The sequence below is a fragment of the Vipera berus genome (genome assembly GCF_964194415.1).
Source record: "Vipera berus genome assembly, chromosome: 6".
In the NCBI taxonomy this organism is placed as follows: domain Eukaryota; kingdom Metazoa; phylum Chordata; class Lepidosauria; order Squamata; family Viperidae; genus Vipera; species Vipera berus.
In genome coordinates this window covers 84,144,098-84,165,601 of record NC_138208.1, presented here as the reverse complement: position 1 = coordinate 84,165,601, position 21,504 = coordinate 84,144,098, and the positions used below count along the sequence as shown (strand labels likewise).

General features: G+C 42.2%; 1 protein-coding gene across 2 annotated transcripts in view; it reads right to left on the bottom strand.

The window, feature by feature from the left end:
• Positions 1-21,504, bottom strand: part of GYS2 (glycogen synthase 2) — a gene marked incomplete at its 5' end in the record, with an annotated part of 41,288 nt that overhangs the window by 11,605 nt on the left and 8,179 nt on the right. The window contains 8 exons of one of the 2 annotated variants that reach the window (XM_081330574.1): positions 683-761; positions 1,734-1,793; positions 2,495-2,601; positions 4,228-4,348; positions 8,563-8,680; positions 13,234-13,378; positions 16,348-16,525; positions 21,295-21,491. In XM_081330574.1, coding sequence (XP_081186700.1) covers positions 683-761; positions 1,734-1,793; positions 2,495-2,601; positions 4,228-4,348; positions 8,563-8,680; positions 13,234-13,378; positions 16,348-16,525; positions 21,295-21,491 — 1,005 coding nt within the window. Of the gene's footprint in view, positions 1-682; positions 762-1,733; positions 1,794-2,494; positions 2,602-4,227; positions 4,349-8,562; positions 8,681-13,233; positions 13,379-16,347; positions 16,534-21,294; positions 21,492-21,504 lie in introns of both variants that reach the window. The other variant, XM_081330573.1, reaches the window with a different exon arrangement.

Below are 21,504 nucleotides of genomic sequence, written 5' to 3'. Positions count from 1 at the left end.
ATGAACAAAGAGCAAAGCCCACTCCTTCCTAGCACTGATGATGTTACCTAGTTGGGTCATGAAATGTCTGCAAGAAAACAACCAAGTTCAGAGGGCACCAAGGACCCCTCATTTCAACTCCTGAGCAGCAAATATTCTCTTCTATTGACTCAATGTAGTTTGTTGTTGTTGTTGTTGTTAGCTGTGAAGTCGTGTCCGACCCATCGCAATCCTATGGACAACGTTCCTCCAGGCCTTCCTGTCCTCTACCATCTTCTGGAGTCCATTTAAGCTCACGCCTACTGCTTCAGTGACTCCATCCAGCCACCTCATTCTCTGTCGTCCCCTTATTCTCTTGCCCTCAACCTTTCCCAGCATTAGGCTCTTCTCCAGTGAGTCCTTCCTTCTCATTAGGTGGCCAAAGCATTTGAAAGCCATGGCTTTCGTCCCCAGAAGCAAGCGTCTTTTACAGTAATTTCTTGGCTGCAGTCCCCGTCTGCGGTGATCTTGGAGCCCAGGAAAATAAAATCTATCACTATCCATTTCTTCCCCATCTATTTGCCAGGAATTGAGAGGGCCGGATGCCATGATCTTGGTTTTCTTAATGTTTAGTTTCAACCCAACTTTTGCACTCTTCTTCACTCACAACAAGAGGCTCAAATAATAGTCATGAATTTTGAACAGAATTGCAGAAAAAACACACCTGGGTGGAGTAGATGGCTCGTTTCATAATAGTTAGGTCATCACGATCTATGATCTTGTTCATGTCAGGAATTTCTCCTCTGTGGATGTAAGAAAATTAATTCCTTAAGGGGGAAAAAAAAAGTATATCCCATCTCCTGCAAGTCTTTGAAATTGACTTCTGGGATTAACAGATTACAATAATCCTGTGGTTGCCTGTGCCAATTCAAACCCCATGCAGCTCAGTGTAGCTTACTTCAAAGCAACCGTAATGCATTTCCCAAGAGGTAATCGCTAGTACATTTATTAAAATTTCTCTACCTAGGAATAATAGGTGTACATTTGATGCTAAGTACAGGTAATCCTCAACTCAGATTACAGCTGAGTCCAAAATTTCTATTGCTAAGTGAGACAGTTGCTAAATGAATTTTGCCCCGTTTTATGATCTTTCTTGCCACAGTTGTTAAGTGGACCGCTGCATTTGTTTAGTAACACCGTTGTTAAATGAATCCGGCTTCCCCTTTGACTTTGCTTGTCAGAAGATCGCAAAAGGGGATCACGTGACACTGCGACCGTCATAAGTATGAGTCAGTTGCCAAGTGCCTGAATTTTGATCATGTGACCGTGAAAAAGGTCGTAAGTTACATTTTTCAGTGCTGCTGTAACCTTGAATGGTCACTAAATGAACTGTTGTAAGTCAAAGACTATCCGTAGAAGTGGTTTTCCAGTGTCCCAAGAAAGACATTTTTTTCTAGCACTATGTAAAGACCGGCTCTGGGAACATTTGAAAGCTAACGACAAATTCTAGAAAATAAGACACAATAACTAAACACAACATTGTGTGTAATCCTAGTTTGACCTCCAGAACATGTTTCCTGTATCTACAGCAAGTGACAACTTTGGATATGTCTTCAGACATAAATGTAGACGGTTCACAGCTATGCCATATTAATTTCTACCTCAAAGTGTCTTCCGTATATAAAATATAAAATAACATACAGAATCCTTTGTTATCTGTATAAAAAAAAAAGAAAGAAAGATTGCACAGGTGCATAATTCTGCTGAATTCTCACCTTAGCAGCGCTTCATAGAGTTTCTTACCAAATTTTTCCTTTACTGAATGTGCGGTGTCCCTAAGAAAAAGTAAAACAGAATGTAAAGAAACAGACTGTTGTGACTCAGGGCCAGCCTGTGGGTCCGGCAGCCGGCTCAGATGTCTCGGATGACTCAGATGAGGGGGAGGAGGAGGGTGTGGAAGACGAACTGGCTGATGATGGCTTGGAGGCTTCGCAGAGCCCCCAGCTGGGGCCCTCTTCTCAGCTGCGTGAGCCCGATAGTGCGGAGGATGATGACCCACAGCTGGCCCTGTTCAAGGACGCCCGATGCAGGAGGCAGTCGAGCAGGAACAAACAGAGAAAGGCTGTGGGACTCCTCGGGAGGAGGCACAGGGAGGCCACGCCCTGAACTCTAAATAAAAGGAGTGTTTGGGGAAGGGCTGGTTGCTGAAAGCAACCCTTCCGTTTGAGGATTCAAGTTCCAGTGTTTTTGTTTCTTGTTCTGTTGTTTGAGTAATAAATCTTGGCAGACGCTTTCCAGCCTCAGACGCTCTCCAGTCTCTACTGTTTGAACAGGGGTTTGCCTTATTGCAAGGCCGGTAGCAGGCTGGTTCAGAACACAGACCCTGTGTTTCAATGGGGAAATTGAGCTTCCTCCATTAACAACAACAACAATAATGTTAGACGAATACTGCATTCTAACCACTGCACCTCCGGGATACCAGTCGGTATTCAAATTAGAAACAGGACATTGTATTGGACAACAGAAAGAAGTTTACCAAAGCTGTTTTCGGACTGCCTGGCCTTTCAATGTCTCCACATTGAAATTGTTGGTTTTTGCCGGCATTATAAAGAATACAATGACTGTGACATCACTTCTGTGCACCTAAAAAAGAAAAGCACATTTTTAGCAGAGGTAAAGATATTTTCCTCCCTTTTTACTGCCTTTCCTGTTCCTGTCTTTTAGACCATGTCCCTATAGCAATGGCGGGATTCAGCCAGTTCACACCAGTTCAGTAGAACCGGTAGCTAAATTTTGTTGAGTTCGGAGAACCGGCTGAACCCATGATGCTTCTGGAAGTCCATTCTAGGCCTTGGAGGCCTGGAGGAGGTCTCCCAGGCCTAGAACAGCCCACTGGAAGTGCATGGATGTCACTTCTGGAAATCCATTCTAGGCCTTGGAGGCCCAGGCCTGCATCCATGCAGAGAACCAAATGTTCAGGTATTTGAATCCCACCACTGCACTATAGGCACCTAACCACTGCACAAATGGTCATAGGAGATGACCAGTCTGAGCCCGATGGAGGGATCAACTGTATCGTCAGTGATAAATCACTTCACACTCAAAAGAGAGCTAAATCCAGCCCATTTGAATTCCTTCTACTCTTATCTCCTGCTAATTTCCCATGGCCGTTAGTAGTTCAGATTCTTATGGAGCGCTTAATCTTACAATAAATCGTTATACCCATTTGAACTGCTTGGATCTCCTGATTTTCCTGGCACTTGACAGATAGCATGGTTTTTCTGCTGTGTCTCATCCTAAGATCATGAATGACACAGGCTTAACTCATCCCTAGCTACAGTGGCATTCAAGTACAAGCGGTCCTCGACTTACGACTGCAATCGATCCCAAAGTTTCTGTTGCTAAGCAAGGTGGTTGTTATGTGAGGATTGTTCCATTGTGTGGCGAAAATGATCACAAAATAAGGCACGTAACAATCGCCTTGCTTAGCAACAGAAATCCTCTGGTGATAAAATGAGGCCTACGTGTAATGCAGGAAAAAGTCAACACAAGTTCCCCATCACGACCGAATGAAGTTAAGAACAGCTCAACAGCAAAACCAATTGATAATGGCTGTAATTGTAATAGCATGTATGGAATAGTAATTCCATCAAGCAATGGCACCCACTTTAATTAGGATTCTTCTGAACAGCAGGCTAGACCTTGATGGTCTTGACAATCCTTCCACATTTAGGATTTTTACATCCTATTTAATCCTTGATGTGGTAGCACAGTGGTTAGAATGCAGTACTGCAGGCTACTTCTGCTGACTGCCAGCTGCCAGCAGTTCGACAGTTTGATTCTCACCGGATCAAGGTTGACTCAGCCTTCCGTCCTTCTGAGGTTGGAAAAATGAGGACCCAGATTGTTGGGGGCAATAGGCTGACTCTGTAAACCGCTTAGAGAGGGCTGTGAAGCACTGTGAAGCGGTATACAAGTCTAAGTGCTATTGCTGTTGCTATCATTCTGGTTCCATAGGTGGGGGCAGTGAGTCTTTATATACTGATTTCTCAGAAATATCTACAGGAGGATTGTTAATAGGTCACTTGGCAACTTTTAGATTTGTGGAATTCCCTAGCCAGCATGGACAAGCCATGGATGTGAGTTCCCCAAAGAAATCAACCTGGTTGCCCATTTAGGGCATGAAATGCTGGATTTTGGTCTCACCCATTGTCACTCTCCCTATGACTGACTATGGGGAGCTTCCGAGATACTTGTCCTCTTTCTTACCCTCAGTAGGAAATTTAATCTTGATAATGCCTCTAAAAACATGTCCGCTCCTTTGTTGGAAAACTCATATCTCCCGGCAATGAAGAAAAACAAAGTCTTTTCAAGGTTGAAATCAAGATGGCTGAAAAGAGAGCAAACAAGGGCAGAATGCTGTAAACTGTTGTTCAAACAAACACACCATCAGCGATGTTGAACAAAGGTCACAGATGTCTAACAACAACATTGGAAGCTGAGCAGAACCTAGCTTGCTTTCAGCTATATGTGTGTATCCTGAACAGCAAAGAAACACCTGATCTCCCTATGGGGCCCACTGATACAAAGCTGAATGAATGCCTAAAAGGAACAGACTAAATCCCCCTTTACATAATCCTTGCCGGGGGGGGGGGGAAACTTGTGAATACATGCATTATATTGACTCAAAGCTTCTGCTAAAAATTCAGTTAGAAACGAAACTCTTGAAACCCCGACTCCTACATCTCCAAGGATACTATTTGCAGAACAGGATGAAGAGATGCATTAAACATAACCCAGTTTTGCTGCCACTGATGGGGTTTTCCCACAACACGCTAAGACCAGGTTAACAAATCTCTGTATTCACAAAGCATGCTATGCCCAAATTATGCCTCAGCATGAGGGCATGGCTCAGCAACATGCTAATACAAGGGTCAAGCCAAGGGTGTCCAACCTTGGCAACTTTAAGACTTTTTTTTTGTATACATATTGTATTGATATTTTTTAACAAAACATAAATTACCCAATAATTGGTAAACAGTGTGTTGTCTGGGTTACATTTGTAGAACAATCTTTAACAATTAATTTCTATAATCTATATTGCATACGTTAATTTTAGTTGATTTCCTTTTCCCCCAAAGTATCCTTTTTTGCAAACATTAGGTTAATACAATTTTTATTATTTTGATAAATAACAGTTGAATATATAGTTTTTCCAATATTCCTAAAGAATAGTAATATTAATATAATATTTCTTTTCTTATTAGTCATTTTGGTTGCCTTATCATAAATCCTATTACAATACTTATTTCAGTTTATTTCTCCCACCAAATTCTAAATATTCTTACTGGTGACAATTTTCTCAACGATTAATTACATTTACATTGGCAGATTTAATTCTATTTTTTCCATATAAGCCCTCTCACACTTCTATATTTCTTAAGAAATAGATAAAAGAATAAAAAGAGAAAGGAAAAAAAGAGAAGGAAATAAAAGCAAAAGCAATGAGACATAAGAAATAACATACTACTTAAAATATATATCCCTCCTAAGTTAATATATATTTATTTCCTCAATTTCTTATTCTTTTTAACCATAGTTAAGAATATATTTAATCTGTTTAATCTTTAAGTATTCCATTCAATAGATCTAGTCATCTAATCCCTTAACTCTAATTCAAAACATTTTTTATACTTTTCTTAAATTCAGTCACATTTAAGTACCTAAAACATTTGCTTTATTTAAGTCATTTCAGCTTTTTTTTCTTTACAGAAAGGAAAGAAGCATACTATATTAGTTGGAAAGTTCATTCCAAAGTTTTTCTATTTCTTTAACCATATTCAAACAAATGCTTCTTTTTAAAGTATTGTCTCTGATAGGTCCCATCATCTATTTTCTTAGTTTCCATTTTAATCTTTTTTCTCTGCCCAGTGTCTTTCTTAATCAATGTACTTTGCTGAATCAAAAGATTTTTCTGTTTAGTCATAGGTGTTAATGTAGATGAAGAAGATAAATCAGCATTTGCCCACTCCTTTTTATTAGGAATCTTTTTCCTTCCTTTTCTCTTCACTTCTCTTGTTATCTTTTGTCTCTCCAATTGTGGTGTTTTTCCTCGTATCTCTATAGAATATTTTTTCCAGTCCTTTTTCTTATCCTCAAAGGTGCTTCGAAGCGTTGAGATGTAAGTTATCTTTTCTTCCATTTGAATTGAATCATATTCTTTTGTTTTATAAGGTTCCATCTTTAAGTCTCTATCCTCAGAATTATGTTCAGTCATCTCTGCTATATTTTCCTGAGAATTTTCTTGGAGTGAAATTAAATTGGAGATAACTTGATTCATACTTTCAAAGTTGTTCTGTATTTCTTTGTAGTTTAAAATCATTATCCTTTGAAATGGTTGCCGCTTATCATATATTTCCTCTTGTGAAGTATTCATTGCCTCAGATTTGTTAGTCTCACTTTATCTACACAGCTGTGTTTATTGAGAACTTTGAAGGGCAGAGACATAAATTTATCCCCAAATAATCCTCGTCCACCAGTAGATGTCAGGGTTGGTTCATTTTTCAGATCTTTCTAGTCTTTTCCCTCCCTAAAGCATAAAATTTGCAGCTTCCAATAGCCAAAAAGTGGGGAAAAAACTCCTCCTTCTTCTCTCAGAGGTCTTTTATTTTTGGGAATTCTCTTGTTCAGGAAAGTAGGTAGGTAGGATAGATAAAATCAATATTCTTACCCAGATTCAAATGCACTGTTTACAATCAGTTTAAAGTCGAGCTTTTGACTTCCGTTGTTTGCAGCTTGGGCTAGACTCTGAAGTTAGGCTAGCCTTTCTTCTGATGGTTTCTGGAGGCCTTCTCCTGGACCATTTGGGGAGACCGCCGTCTCTCCTAGGTCCCTGGGATTTCCTTCCTTCATTGCCACCTCTCTGGGGCAGCTCCTGGCCCATTTAGGGCCCCCAAACAGAAAGAAATTCAGCTGAAGGGCTCGGCATTCCGAATCCCTCAACTGCTTCGCTGCTTAACAGGAACCGGAAGCCAACTTTAAGACTTATGGACTTCAACTCCCAAAATTCCCCAGCCAGAATTCTGGGACTTGAAGTCGACAGGTCTTAAAGTTACCAAGGTTGGACACACTAATTTAGGTTCTCTTAACATGCTAAATCAGTGATGGCAAACCTTTTAGAGACCGAGTGCCCAAACTGCAACCCTAAACCCACTTACGTATCGTCAGGTGCCAGGTGCGTGTGGCCAAATGGGTGGGCGTGGCTGTGGTGGTAATGCTAGACTGGGTGGGACTAAAAAGGTTAATCAATCAATTCCAACTTTGCGAGATCTTTTTTTTCCCCATGAGAAGTTGAAATTGATTGATTGAACTTTTTTTTTGCACACTGTGGCAGAGGCCTAAAGCGAAAAGGTTTTATAAAACCCAGATGAAGACCTAGGACTGGGACGACGGTGCACGTGCCCACAGAGAGGGCTCTGTGTGCCACCTGTGGCACGCATGCCATAGGTTCGCCACCACAGTGCTAGATCATTAATTATCCAGCCCATTTTAACCTTGTCAGCATAAAGTGCAAACCCAGCTCTTCAGGATTTTAGATTTGAAGAACGGAAAGTGACCAGTAAAATAGGAGACTGATTAAACCACTTTGTTTTTTTCTCTGCTTTTACCAAATACCCAGTAATTCTTAACTCTTTGAAGCGGAGAAGGGTCAAAACAGCTTGGTGAATCTTCTAATCTGACATTGACAGCAGAAGACTTGTTACTGTAAAACACCCTACTATTTCAGATGCAGAATTAAAAATAGTGAACATATGTAAACCAATTTGCAAGATGGCATACAGGTAGACCTCAATTTACAACCATCCATTCAATCACTGTTCAAAATTACAACACAGGGGGGGAAAGTGACTTACAACCAGTCCTCACAGTTACAAAATTCGGGCACTTCGCAACCAGCGTGTATTCATAACTGTTGCAGCTCTTACCGTCTGCAATCTTCCCCAGCCGGCTTTAGAAATCAAAGGGTCTTGTCTGAGATGGTATAGGTTGAGCGGGGGGCTGGACTAGAAGACCTCCAAGGTCCCTCCCAGCTCTATTCTATTCTATTCTATTCTATTCTATTCTATTCTATTCTATTCTATTCTATTCTATTCTATTCTATTCTATTCTATTCTATTCTATTCTATTCTATTCTATTCTATTCTTCTCCATTGCATCTATTCTATTCTATTCTTCTTCATTGCATCTATTCTATTCTATTCTATTCTATTCTATTCTATTCTATTCTATTCTATTCTATTCTATTCTATTCTATTCTATTCTATTCTATTCTATTCTATTCTATTCTATTCTATTCTTCTCCATTGCATCTATTCTATTCTATTCTATTCTATTCTATTCTATTCTATTCTATTCTATTCTATTCTATTCTATTCTATTCTATTCTATTCTATTCTATTCTATTCTATTCTATTCTATTCTATTCTATTCTATTCTACAGTGCATTTTTTTCTTCTTCATCTGCTTGGTTGGAAATATAGCATCTCTTCCTTGTGCCTATATTTCAGAGTGATGCAGATATCAATTTTGAAAGGCATATCCTACCCGTAGAAATGACCTCGAATGAACTCTTGGATCCTGGCTTTATTGGTGGCGTGCAAATTCTGAAATTCATGCATAGCCGAGAATTTCTTAATATTTAGCCCATTGGGTGTGACAACATCTGGTTAAAGGAAAAGAAAGACAATGAATTTAGAGGTGTAGTCACAACTAGGATAAGAAGCTGAGAAGTTGCTCCTTCAGGAATTGTAATGTATACACACACACACACACACACACACATTGTTTTTCAAACTTTGATTTCACAAATCTAAAGAGGGAGATCTATAACTCTATTTAGAAGCCTGTGGTCTGCATGAAAAAGGAGCTGAGTTCAATTCCTGCCACGTCTAAGAAGAACCACACAGAAAACACGGGAGGTCTGTGGTTAGCGCAGACATGACACAATCTGATTTTGCACACGACACCTTTCTGCACCTCTGGCTCTACCCGATGAAAATTCATTCTTTCCGCAAACATTAAAGATTGTGACCGAATGTAGGGAGGAGGTGGATCGCCAGGAGGGAGGGGCTGCAGTAAGAGGCAGAGACTGCTTGTGTGAGAGAAAGAGGGTGAAGGCAGTCTCTCCTTGATTGTTCTCAGAGTACTGTATATTGTAGATGTAGATAGTAGAATCCCCAACTTGGCAAATTGGTGTCAGGCCCAAACCCATGGTGATTCTTCCTGCTTTTGTTATTGTTTCCCGCTTACAGACAAGATCTCGCCAGACTGAGGATTCTACTATCTGCATCTACAATATCCTCTGGGAACTGTTAAGGAGGGGCTGTCTTCACCCTCTTTCTCTCACACACACTGTTTGGGCTGAGTTGCCTCTTACTCCTCTGGAATGTGCCCCCTCCCTCCTGGGAATCCACCTCCTTACTACATTCCATCACAAAGATACAACTTGCTGAGAATATCTAGCAACTTTTTTTTCCATCCCAGCAAGGGAGGGAAGATAGGGATAAGCACATTAGTTCTATCCCTTTTTCATTATTGACTCACTACCACCTGACCTGACAATTTTGTGGTGGGAAACCTTCTGTGGTGTGTGTGTGTGTGTGTGTGTGTGTGTGTGTGTGTGTGTGTGTGTATTGGATGATTTGGATTCCTGATTTCCCAGAATTTTAAACAAAGCAAAGTTCTCCATCATTCTATCATTCTCCTTACTCTCTAGGCCGTGCTTTCCAAGTCCTCAAGATTATGAAGTCCTTGCTGGTCCCCAAGCTTGGTTAATTTTTGCAGACATTTCATTACCAAACTAGGCAACATCTTCAGTGTCTAGTTGGGTAATCAAATGTCTGCAGAAAAACGACCAATCTCAGAGAGCAGCAAGGACTCCACAGTTCAACCCTGAGCTACAAATATTCTCATCTATTGGTACAATAAAAATTGTACCAATAGAATATCAATACCAATATAGAATAGAATGCCACTGGAATGGAGTGGAGTGGAGTGGAGTAGAGTAGAGTAGAGTAGAGTAGAGTAGAGTAGAGTAGAGTAGAGTAGAGTAGGAGTAAAGTATAGTAGAACAGAATGGGCTAGGACAGGGGTAGGCAACCTTGGCTCTTTTATGACTTGTGGACTTCAATTCCCAGAATTCCTGAGCCAGCATGGCTCAGTTTGGTAACCTCTCCCTTCCCCTCAGCGTGGCTGGCTCAGGAATTCTGGGAGTTGAAGTCCACGAGTCATAAAAGAGCCAAGGTTGCCTACCCCTGGGCTAGGACTACCACAGGACTAGGACTAGGACTAGGACTAGGCTAGATGCAGAAGAGAGGAGAAGGGAAGGGAAGGGAAGGGAAGGGAAGGGAAGGGAAGGGAAGGGAAGGGAAGGGAAGGGAAGGGAAGGGAAGGGAAGGGAAGGGAAGAAGAATAACTGAGATGATGGTGGGACATTGACACACTCACATATAATTATTTGAAGCAAACCATTATTTGAACAGCGGTTCCGAAGGCAGCTCTACAATCAACCTTAATTATTAATCTATCACTGAAGCAGTGATTTGGAAAAGAATTATCTTCTATCCACGCATAGATTCCCCACAGATTGTAAACTGTAATGCACTTGGGCAAATGCCAGGCTTAATGATCTACTTCCTCAAGGATCGTTGACCTTTTCCTGAGCAACAGGCACATTTCACAACTTTGCACATTGACATGTGCCAGTTTCAAATCGTTCTTTACAAACAACAGTTCTGGCACAGGCATCTCAACTTCAATTTTCTCTGAATAAAGAGAAAATTATTTAAAGACCTTGCAATCTGATGCTAAGTCTTGATGCCCCTGATAGGTGCCCTATTCCAAAAAAGGGTAATACATTCTACTGGATGTTTTGCTGACATTTCATATTATCTGCCAATCTATCCTCCTGAGATGTCTCTAGATACAGAACTTGTAAACCTTATTTTATGTGACTGAGTACTATTGGCTTATAAATAGTAGGGATCAAGTTCTCATGATTTTGGGACTCCTCAATATTTCACATTGTTCTTTATGCTCTTTTATGCCAGAGAGTGCTATGATGGGATTCATTTAAAACTTTAGGTTTTTATTTTATAAATGTACTGAGATAATGGCCAGCACTATCACCTTCTTTTCACCTGAAGCCAAAGAAGCTGCAGAAATCCTAATTCTTTTACTGAAGGGTTGAAACGAGGAGTCCTTGGTGCCCTCTGAGGTTGGTTGTTTTCTTGCAGACTTTTCATTACCCAAACTAGGTAACAACATCAGCCCTGGGTAATGAAACGTGTGCAAGAAAACAACCAACCTCAGGATTTCAACATTACTCTTTCATGGTTAGGCTCCCCCTGTTCTCACTATTAAAGAAATATCTTTGAGAATAAGTTTATGTGCTCATGTTATAGCATTGGTTATAGCATTGGTTAAGAAGGCTTGTAAGCCACCCTGAGTCTTCGGAGAAGGGCGGGATATAAATGGAATTAAAATAAAATAAAAAATAAAAATAAACTTTGGTTAAGAAGGCCAGCCTGACAACTGTTGTTTCCAGTTGTCAGGATACAACAACTGAATGAAAAACTGTTGGGGTTTTTCCAAGTAACATTTTCAATATTTAGAAAACAGCATAGTGTCTGGGTACATGTAATTAACTAACAATAATAGATATAATTAATTATCATAAACAATATGTTAATTAATCACTCAATAGCCTTTCTCTTGCTAATTGTCAGGACCCACCCCAAACCACGTCTTAGGAAGACAAAATTCTTGGAGTCAAATCTATTCCAAAAAGAATCTTTACTATGACATGCTTGGTTGTAGGAAATGAGACAGGACTTAATATTATTCCATGAAGTAAACCCTTATATAGAGTTCCCGGTTTAACCCCCCTTAGCCCCATTTGGTCAGTCCCCCATCCTTTATCTCGTATCATCCCTCTCGTGGGAAGAAGGAACTTAGGACCTTTCATGTTTATTGCTCTCTTCCGTGACACAAGCCAGATGCTAGCCCTCCCTTTTGTTTCCCCAGTTCAAAAGGCTTCTCTTTTCCTTTGAAATGCCTAATACCGGTTCAATACACATCCATTCTCTTCTCTTCGGGAGATGGCAGGCTCCATGGAATAATGTTTTAAACATACATTTATGAATATGATATAAATGGATTCTGACACTAATATATATTCAAAATTACATATCACGTTCCTTTCTCTCTGACTCGTTTTTCTAGCCATTGATAGAAATTATCCCATGTTCTAAAGTACAGAGTCTTCTTTCTCTTTAATCTTTAAAGTCAATCTATCCATTTCTGCACACTCTAGAATTTTCTTAATTAGTACTTTTGGTAAGTTTTTTCTTGCTGCTGTTAATATATGTAGTATTAGATATCTGCAAACTTTCTCATAATTGGCTCCTATTATTCCTATAAAAAAATAACTCTGGTTTAAAGTCTATTTGTTTTTTAGTCATCTTCTCCAACTATAAATATATTTTAACCCAAAATCTTTTTGCTTTAGGGCATTCTAAACTATTGCATTTGTGTGTGGTTTGCCAACTGCACAGTAGCAGATAGGAAAGCGTTCCAGAGGGTCATTACCGTCACCCGGAGGATTATTGGCTGCCCTCTCCTCCCCCCTCCTGCCCCCCCCCCGGGATGAACTGCACAGTTCCTGTTGTCTTAGGAAAGACTATCTCATCCCGGACATTCTTTTTTTGAACTGTTACCATCTGGCAGATGGTACAGGATAATAAAAACAAAGACAAATAGGCTGAAAAATAGTTTTTATCCCAGAGCTGTAACCATATTAAATACCATAGTATAGTAGTGCAATGTTGAAGTGCAATATTAGGGGCAGCGCAACAGTGAATAGAATGTGAAAGATGTGTGTATATAATGTATGTTCTTATTTGTGCTTTTTACTTCTGAGTAGTGTGCACTGTGGACAGCACTTAATTTTGTTGTGAGTTACACAATGACAATAAAGATATCCTGTCCTGTCCCGTCCTGTCCCGTCCCGTCCCGTCCCATCCCATCCCAACCCATCCTATCCTATCCTATCCTATCCTATCCTATCCTATCCTATCCTATCCTATCCTATCCTATCCTATCCTATCCTATCCTACCCTACCCTACCCTACCCTACCCTACCCTACCCTACCCTACCCTATCCTATCCTATCCTATCCTATCCTATCCCGTATGCTGTGAGAAAGATGGTGCTTACCAGTTGCTCTCTTCAACATGTGCTCCGCTTCTATGGCCGTTATCTGAGAGACCGTGGTAAAGACATGCGCACAATGCACTGATGCCCGCTCCATGCAGTACCTGTGGTATATCTGCCTTTCTCCTGCTTCTTTATCTATATCAAACTGTTAAATGGAAGGAAAAAAATCACAGATGAAGGAAGTTTTCAAACAGTACTGCTACGCTTGTAAGTAAGTATTAGAGTTGACGGAGGGAGTCAGGACAGAATAATAGAATAACAGAGGCCTTGGAGGGGCCTTGGAGGTCTGCTAGTCCAACCCCCTGCTCAGGCAGGAAACCCTATACCATTTCAGACAAATGGCTGTCCAGTCTCTTCTTAAAAACCTCCAGTGATGGAGCGCCCACAGCTTCTGAATGCAAGCCGTTCCACTGCTTGATTGTCCTCACTGTCAGGAAGTTTCTCCTCAGTCCTAGTTTGCTTCTCTCCTTGATTAGTTTCCATCCATTGCTTCTTGTCTTGCCTTCAGGTGCTTTGGAGAATAGGTTGACCCCCTCTTCTTTGGGACAGCCCCTCAGATATTGGAACACTGCTGCAGGGCAGGGAGAGGCAACTAAGAAATATCTGTAACAACATTGTTATGTAAACACTGCCCTAAAGAACCTGCAACAGACATCAGGACAACGATATTTGCATGATGATGTCACTACGTAGTGTTGCCATTTTGGCATGGGCTTGTTTACTGATGGAATCTACTGGCATTCATCTTGGGAATAGATGCATTTTTGTCCAGTAGGTCAATGGGATATCAGCTTGGTGGAAAGTTGACATTCTTCCAAACCATAATAACAACAAGAATTTCATCAAACCTGTATAACCCAATGACTCTGGACAATCCTAACCATTAAACACTAAAATTTACTATAAAAGATGGAAGCACGACAGACCCTATGAGATGGAGTGAGGGGGTCCCACTCACCCTCACCAAGACACTGATCAAAACTTCACGGCTTTCAAAGCTAATTCTACTTTAAAGCTACATGAACAAAATCTTATGTCAACGCTGCTAACATCGAATGTTATTGCTTGACAAGAGATGAAGAAGTAGCCATGTCATATGTTAAACTTGTGTATTGCTTTAAGAGATTTAGTTTAAGGTTGGGAGAGGGGACGAGTAGGATTGCACCTTCAAGGCCATCTCTAACTAAAGAAGATAAGGCCTTGGCGGGTTTTCTAACAAAAGGGAAACTGATTCTTTAAATTAATTGGAGAGTATGATTAATGACAAAATTAGAAAGGTGGAGAATTGTGTTTTAATACATTGTGCAAGGGGCGGAGATTTCAGATTCCAGCTTCCTTCGAGCAAGCATTTGCCGGTGTATTAGGCTAATAAAGGACTTTTAAGGTAAACAATGCCTCAGAGTCACTTGGAAAGCCCATACGTCGGAAACTTGACATCTTACAGGTTTGAACGTATGGATCTGGTGCTGTCTCATTTACAGCTTGGGCACCCAGAGAGAAGGTCCTTTCTGTCCCTCTTTCTCCACCCATTTATACAGCTGCAGGCTAAGCTCTCTCTTATCTGACTATTAGAATTAACTCATCTGGCTGTATTTCCCATCTGGTTTACCTGGCAAGTCTCTCGCTGCCTCTTTTACAGTCTGAGAATTGAGTGGTGTCTCTTCTGAGTCTCTTTCTTCACCCATGATGCAGCTGCAGGCGATGCCCTTTCTTATCTGACAGTTCCCTAGGCACCATCTCTCTCTCTCCCAGGCTCCTGTCCCTGTCTTCCAAGGTCATTTCCACATGTCATTATGGCAATAGCAATAAAAGTAGCACTTAGGCTTATATACCGCTTCACAGTGCTTCGTAGCCTTCTCTAAGCGGTTTACAGAGTCAGCCTATTGCCCCCCAACAATCTGGCTCCTCATTTTACCGACCTCAGATGGATGAAAGGCTGAGTCAACCTTGAGCCAGTCAGGATCGAACTGCCAAACTGCTGGCAGCCTGCAGTCAGCAGAAGTAGCCTGCAGTACTGCCTTCTAACCACTGCACCATCACGTCTCATGGGCTGTTATACTTGGGAGCAGAAGATGCTTGATTTTAAAGCTGCTGTATCAAAACTGTTTAGTACATTCCAGTAAGAATGTCACAGCTGGGTTCACAAGACCTGGTTTATCAAATCAGTTAAGGCTTCCCCCGCTATCTCCCAAGATTTATTTATTTATTTATTTATTTATTTATTTATTTATTTATTTATTTATTTATTTATTTATTTTATTTTATTTAATTTGTATACTGCCCTTCTCCCGAAGGACTCAGGGCGGTGAACAGGGCAATAAATACTAAAATACAAAAGTACAAAAATTAAGAAGAGATTAAACCATGATGCCCAATAAAACAGATAAATACATAAAAATAAAATAAAATCCCAAAACCCATCAGACCAGGCTGGCTTGTTCAAACAAATAGGTCTTTAGATCACGTCGGAAGGAGCGAAGGTCGGGGGCCATCCGGAGCTCTACCGGTAAACGGTTCCACAGATCAGGCGCACCCACAGAGAACGCCCTCCCCCTGGGGGCCACCAGTTGACACTCTCTGACCGGTGGCACCCTGAGGAGGCCCTCTCTGTGGGAGCGGACTGGGCGGAGGGAAGTTGACGCCGGCAGCAGGTGCTCCCTAAGGTACTCCGGCCCCATGCCATGTAGGGCTTTAAAGGTCATTACCAGCACCTTGAATCTCACCCGGAAGACAACTGGCAGCCAATGCAGCTCGCGGAGCAGAGGTGTAACATGGGAGTATCGGGAACCCCCCAACACAACTCTCGCGGCTGCATTCTGCACCAGTTGGAGCCTCCGAGTGGTCCTCAAGGGCAGCCCCATGTAGAGAGCGTTGCAGTAGTCTAACCGAGAGGTCACGAGCGTATGAGTGACTGTACGCAAGGCATCCCGGTCTAGATAGGGCCGCAACTGGCGCACCAGGCGAACCTGGGCAAAGGCCCCCCTAGTCACAGTTACTATATGATCTTCTAAAGAAAGCTGTGAATCTAGATTATTCCCACGTACCATTACACCGAGAGAGTTTATAGAATCACACCGGCGAGGAGACAGGCAAAGACAAGCCACGTTTCCTCACCTGATCCAAATGATTGTAGAAGTCTATGCTGGCTGCACAGAGGTACCTTCCTAACAGGGTCGCGTGTGTTGTGAAAATGGTAGCAACTGGAATCTTCCTGAACCGGCACAGGATAAGGCCGGGGCCGGTTTGCCATTCGTGGAAGTGAGCTATAACATTGGGCTTCTCTTCAAACTGACTGGCAAGCTGTAAAGAGAGAGAAACAGGGGGAGCTTATGATATCCCCTGCTAACTTTTACATCTCAGCAATCCCCAAATTTAAAGAGGGAAGAGAATAAACGTGCAACAGCTGGGTACTTACAATATCAATAACCAAGTCGGTTAAAAAAAAACACCTCGTTGTTCATTTGCTCAGTGTGTTAAAAGTACAGTCATTCATTTTCAACTTAGTTTGTTGGGGGGGATGAACATCGAACGATAGAGTTGGGAGGGACCTTGGAGCAGTGTTGGGATTGAAATATGTGAACAACCGGTTCTCTGTGTGGATGCCACTTCCGGAAGTCTTTTCGGGGCCTGGGCAACAAAAAATTAGCTACCGGTTCTGCCGAGGTGGTGCGAACCGGCTGAATCCCACCACTGCCTTGGAGGTGTTCTGGTCCAACCTCCTGCTGGATGGGAAAAAAGGCCTTAGAGCTTTGAGTGAATTCTGTGGTTATTTAATGATTCAGTTGATCCTGTCTGGGCAAGGTGCATTCCTGAGACTGGGAATTTTATAACCAGAGCGGTGATTAGTGAAGCAGTTTTACAATAGGAAGATTTATTTAGAATATATATGCATTGTAGGGATAGGCAAAGCCTAGCATTTCATTAATTATATATCCCATCAAGAATGCAGGGGTCTTCAAACATGGCCCTTTTATGACTTGTCGACTTTTATGACTTGTGGACTTCAATTCCCAGATTTCCTCAGTCAGGCACGCTGGCTGAGGAATTCTGGGAGTTGAAGTCCACAAGTCATAAAAGGGCCAAGTTTGAAGAACCCTGCAAGTGTGTGTGTGTGTATGTGTACCTAGGGGGAAAAAATCCCACAGGTGCTTTTCCAAAAGGCAAGTGGACTTTATTGGTATTTTTCTTTGAAAGCATTTCACTTCTCATCCAAGAAGCTTCTTCAGTTCTGTTACCAGTTCAGTTACACAACGGGTTAGAACTGAAGAAGCTTCTTGGATGAGAAGCGAAATGTTTTCAAGGAAAAAAACCCCCAAGAAAGTCCACTTGCCTTCTGGGAAAGCACCTTAGGGACAAACCAGGACCTGGATGATTAAGAATCTCCATAGATATTTAGGAAGAAAAGAAGTGACCTCAGATAAAAATCTCTTTACGTAAGAGCGGGTGATGTGTGCAAGAAAGAGAGGACATGGATATATCTTTAAGTATCTGTCTAAACCATGCTGATTTCTGCTAGTCAACTTGAAGTTGAAGTCCACAAGTCTTAAAGTTGCCAAAGTGGAGGAGCCCCTACAATAACGTACATCAGAACATGGGTTAATTTAGTGACTGAGTGACTCTGAGCATTGAATATGTACTTCCTCTGTTTATTCAAGCTTCCATTTGCTAGAATTTACACACACACAGGAAGGTTTAGGCATAGTTAAAGAGCAGAGACCTGTCATTTATTGCCAGGAAGTCACTGATCCTGATGGTGAAAGATGGACAACAATCCACTCACCATCATCACAATGCAGTAAAAGTGCTACACTCAATTTGCCAGCAAATTTGGAAAACTCAACAGTGGCCACAGGATTGGAAAAGATCAGTTTACATTCCAATTCCAAAGAAAGGCAGTGCCAAAGAATGTTCAAACTATCACACCATTGCACTCATTTCTCATGCTAGTAAAGTTATACTTAAAATCCTACAAGCTAGACTCCAGCAGTATGTGGATCAAGAACTACCAGAAGTACAGGCAGGATTTCGAAGAGGCAGAGGAACTAGAGATCAAATTGCAAACATACACTGGATCATGGAGAAAGCTAGAGAGTTCCAGAAAAGCATCTACTTCTGCTTCATTAACTATGCCAGGGGTCAGCAACCTGAAACAGGGAAAGAGCCACTCAGAACCAGTTCCCTCACAAAAGGAAAAACTGGGAGCCGCAAAAAATGTGTGCACATGCGCGTACATGCGCGCATGTGCAGAACAGGGTTTGACTGAAGAGTGGAGCCAAGGCGAGATATGCATCTACCCTGCATATTTGAATTGATTGGTTGAACTTTTTTACTCCCACTTTTTTGGGGGGGGACTGCACATGGCAGAGGACTGGGAGCCGCAGGATATGGCTGAAAGAGCCGCATGCGGCTCCGGAGCCATGGGTTGCAGACCTGTGAACTATGCTAAAGCCTTTGATTGTGTGGATCATAACAAACTGTGGCAAGTCCTTAAAGAGATGGGCGTACCAGACCATCTTATTTGTCTCTTGAGAAACCTATATGCGGGCCAAGAAGCAACAGTGAGAACTGGACACGGAACCACTGATTGGTTCAAAATTGAGAAAGGAGTCTGGCAAGGCTGTATACTGTCACCTTGCCTATTTAATTTATATGCAGAGCACATCATGAGAAAGGCAGGGCTAGATGAATCAAAAGTTGGAATTAAGATTGCCGGAAGAAACATCAACAACCTAAGATATGCAGATGATACCACTCTAATGGCAGAAAGTGAAGAGGAACTAAAGAGCCTCTTGTTGCGAGTGAAGAAAGAGAGTGCAAAAGTTGGGTTGGAACTAAACATTAAGAAAACCAAGATCATGGCATCTGGCCCTCTCAATTCCTGGCAAATAGATGGGGAAGAAATGGAGGTAGTGACAGATTTTATTTTCCTGGGCTCCAAGATCACTGCAGATGGGGACTGTAGCCAAGAAATTAAAAGATGCTTGCTCCTGGGGAGGAAAGCCATGGCAAATCTAGACAGCACACTAAAAAGCAGAGACATTACCCTGTCAACAAAGTGCGTATAGTCAAGGCTATGGTCTTCCCAGTTGCAATGTATGGCAGTGAAAGCTGGACCATAAGAAAGGCTGAGCGCCAAAGAATTGAAGCCTTTGAACTCTGGTGCTGGAGAAGACTCCTGCAAGTCCCTTGGACTGCAAGGCGATCAAACCGGTCAGTCCTAGAGATCAACCCTGACTGCTCTTTAGAAGGCCAGATCCTGAAGCTAAAACTCAAATACTTTGGCCACCTAATGAAAAGGAAGGAATCACTGGAGAAGAGCCTAATGCTGGGAAAGACTGAGGGCAAGAGAAGAAGGGGACGACAGAGAATGAGGTGGCTGGATGGAGTCACTGAAGCAGTAGGTGTGAGCTTAAAGGGACTCCAGAAGATGGTAGAGGACAGGAAGGCCTGGAGGAATGTTGCCCATGGGGTCGCGATGGGTCGGACACAACTTCGCAGCTAACAGCAACAATCATCACCCAAGTTCTAAGCAGCCATTTTAGTTTTTCCATAAGGTCTCCTAGGCAACTAAATTTCATTTTTGAGGTGTGCCATTGTGCACACAATAAAAAATGACAATAAAGATTATCTTAATTATCTTAACTATCCATGGAATTGTGGGAAATCTGGATTAGCTAAGCCAGGGGTAGGCAACCTTGGCTCTTTTATGACTCATGGACTTCAACTCCCAGAATTCCTGAGCCAGCCATGCTGAGGGGAAAGGGAGAGGTTTCAATGCTGAGCCATGCTGGCTCAGGAATTCTGGGAGTTGAAGTCCATGAGTCATAAAAGAGCCAAGGTTGCCTACCCCTGAGCTAAGCCAATAACTAGGGTAGGGTCAATACTATCAGACAAAGTCCTCCAGACAGTACTTAAAACTTTGTGGTACATGGAGGGTTTTTCTCTGGCTGGTGCTGGGGTTTGTAGTTCCTTGTCTGTCGAGGGTCAGGAAATTTCAGTCACCCTACCCTGGAAACAGGCTCATGGAAGGTCCAGGTTTTCAGGGCCTCCATGACAACCACAGGCTAGTACTGTGTAACAACTTACATATGACTCAGTACATCCTGCAACAGATCTGTCTCAGGACAGTTGACGTGCGATCAGACAGGAGTCAATGCAGTGTACTTGGTAAGACAGTGGGCTAGAAGCCAGAAGATCACGAGTTCTAGTCCTAATGTCAGAAAGTTAGGTAATTTGGGGCCAGTCACTCTCTCAGCCCAAACCACTCCACAAGGTTGTTGTGGGGAAAATAGGAGGCAAGAACGTTAGCTGTCTTGAGTTGACCCAAATCAAGGGCAGGATAAAAATCCAATCAAATCATTGAAGGATTGCCACCAGCCCTTCGCATGGTTAGATAGATCAGAGGTCCCCAACCTTTGGGGCATCAGGAACCGGTTACATGGAGAGAGATTTTTCCTGAGGTGGCCTGGTTTTGTGTGCCGCCTTCATCCCATGGATGGGGCTTTGCTTGTTTGTGCAGACCAGTTGCTGGCATGCCGCGGCCCGTTACTGGTCCACAGACCGGGGCTTGGGGACCCCTGAGATAGATCATTTCTTAGTTTGAATGAGGATTCTCGCTGTGAAAGAATTTAAAAATAAACTTGGGGAAAGCATGAATGTGTCGTTAAGGAGAGACCTGAGCAGGAGATCACCAAGTCAAGAGATAGGAGGAAGTGTAAGAAAGGAACTCAGAATAACCCTGTCTTAACTTTGTTTGTTCTTCGTGCTTTCTTTTATCTCTGGTTCATACAATTCATTAGCCAAGTTCCTTCCTAATGGCTCTTTCCTCTCTCCCCCCCCCCAAGGACAACTCTATCTTCCTTTGCAGATGCTGCCCAGGTCTATCAAAGGAAGAGGGGTCAAAGTCCACCCCAGAGGGATTCCAAGGGCTACCTGGGGATTTCCCCCCTTGATCTGGCAGGCTGGATGCTCGCTTGGCCACCAGCATCAGAGGCTACCAGAGCACTAGAGGTGATGGTCTACACAGGTAGAAAGATAGATGAGGAGTTCAGCTCCAAACACAGCACCTCTTTCAAAAACCAGGCAGTTAGCGATCCAAAGATGAGAACATCATTTGCTTCTCTGTCATGGTAAGGAATTCCAATATGGCTGGCTTCCCAGAATTCCCCTTTCCATCTATCCAGATTCCAAGCTGCTGATGCTATATCGAACAAGACCACGTATGGGCTTCCTTCAATCAGCCATCTCCCGAAATGGACCTGTTAAAGGGAG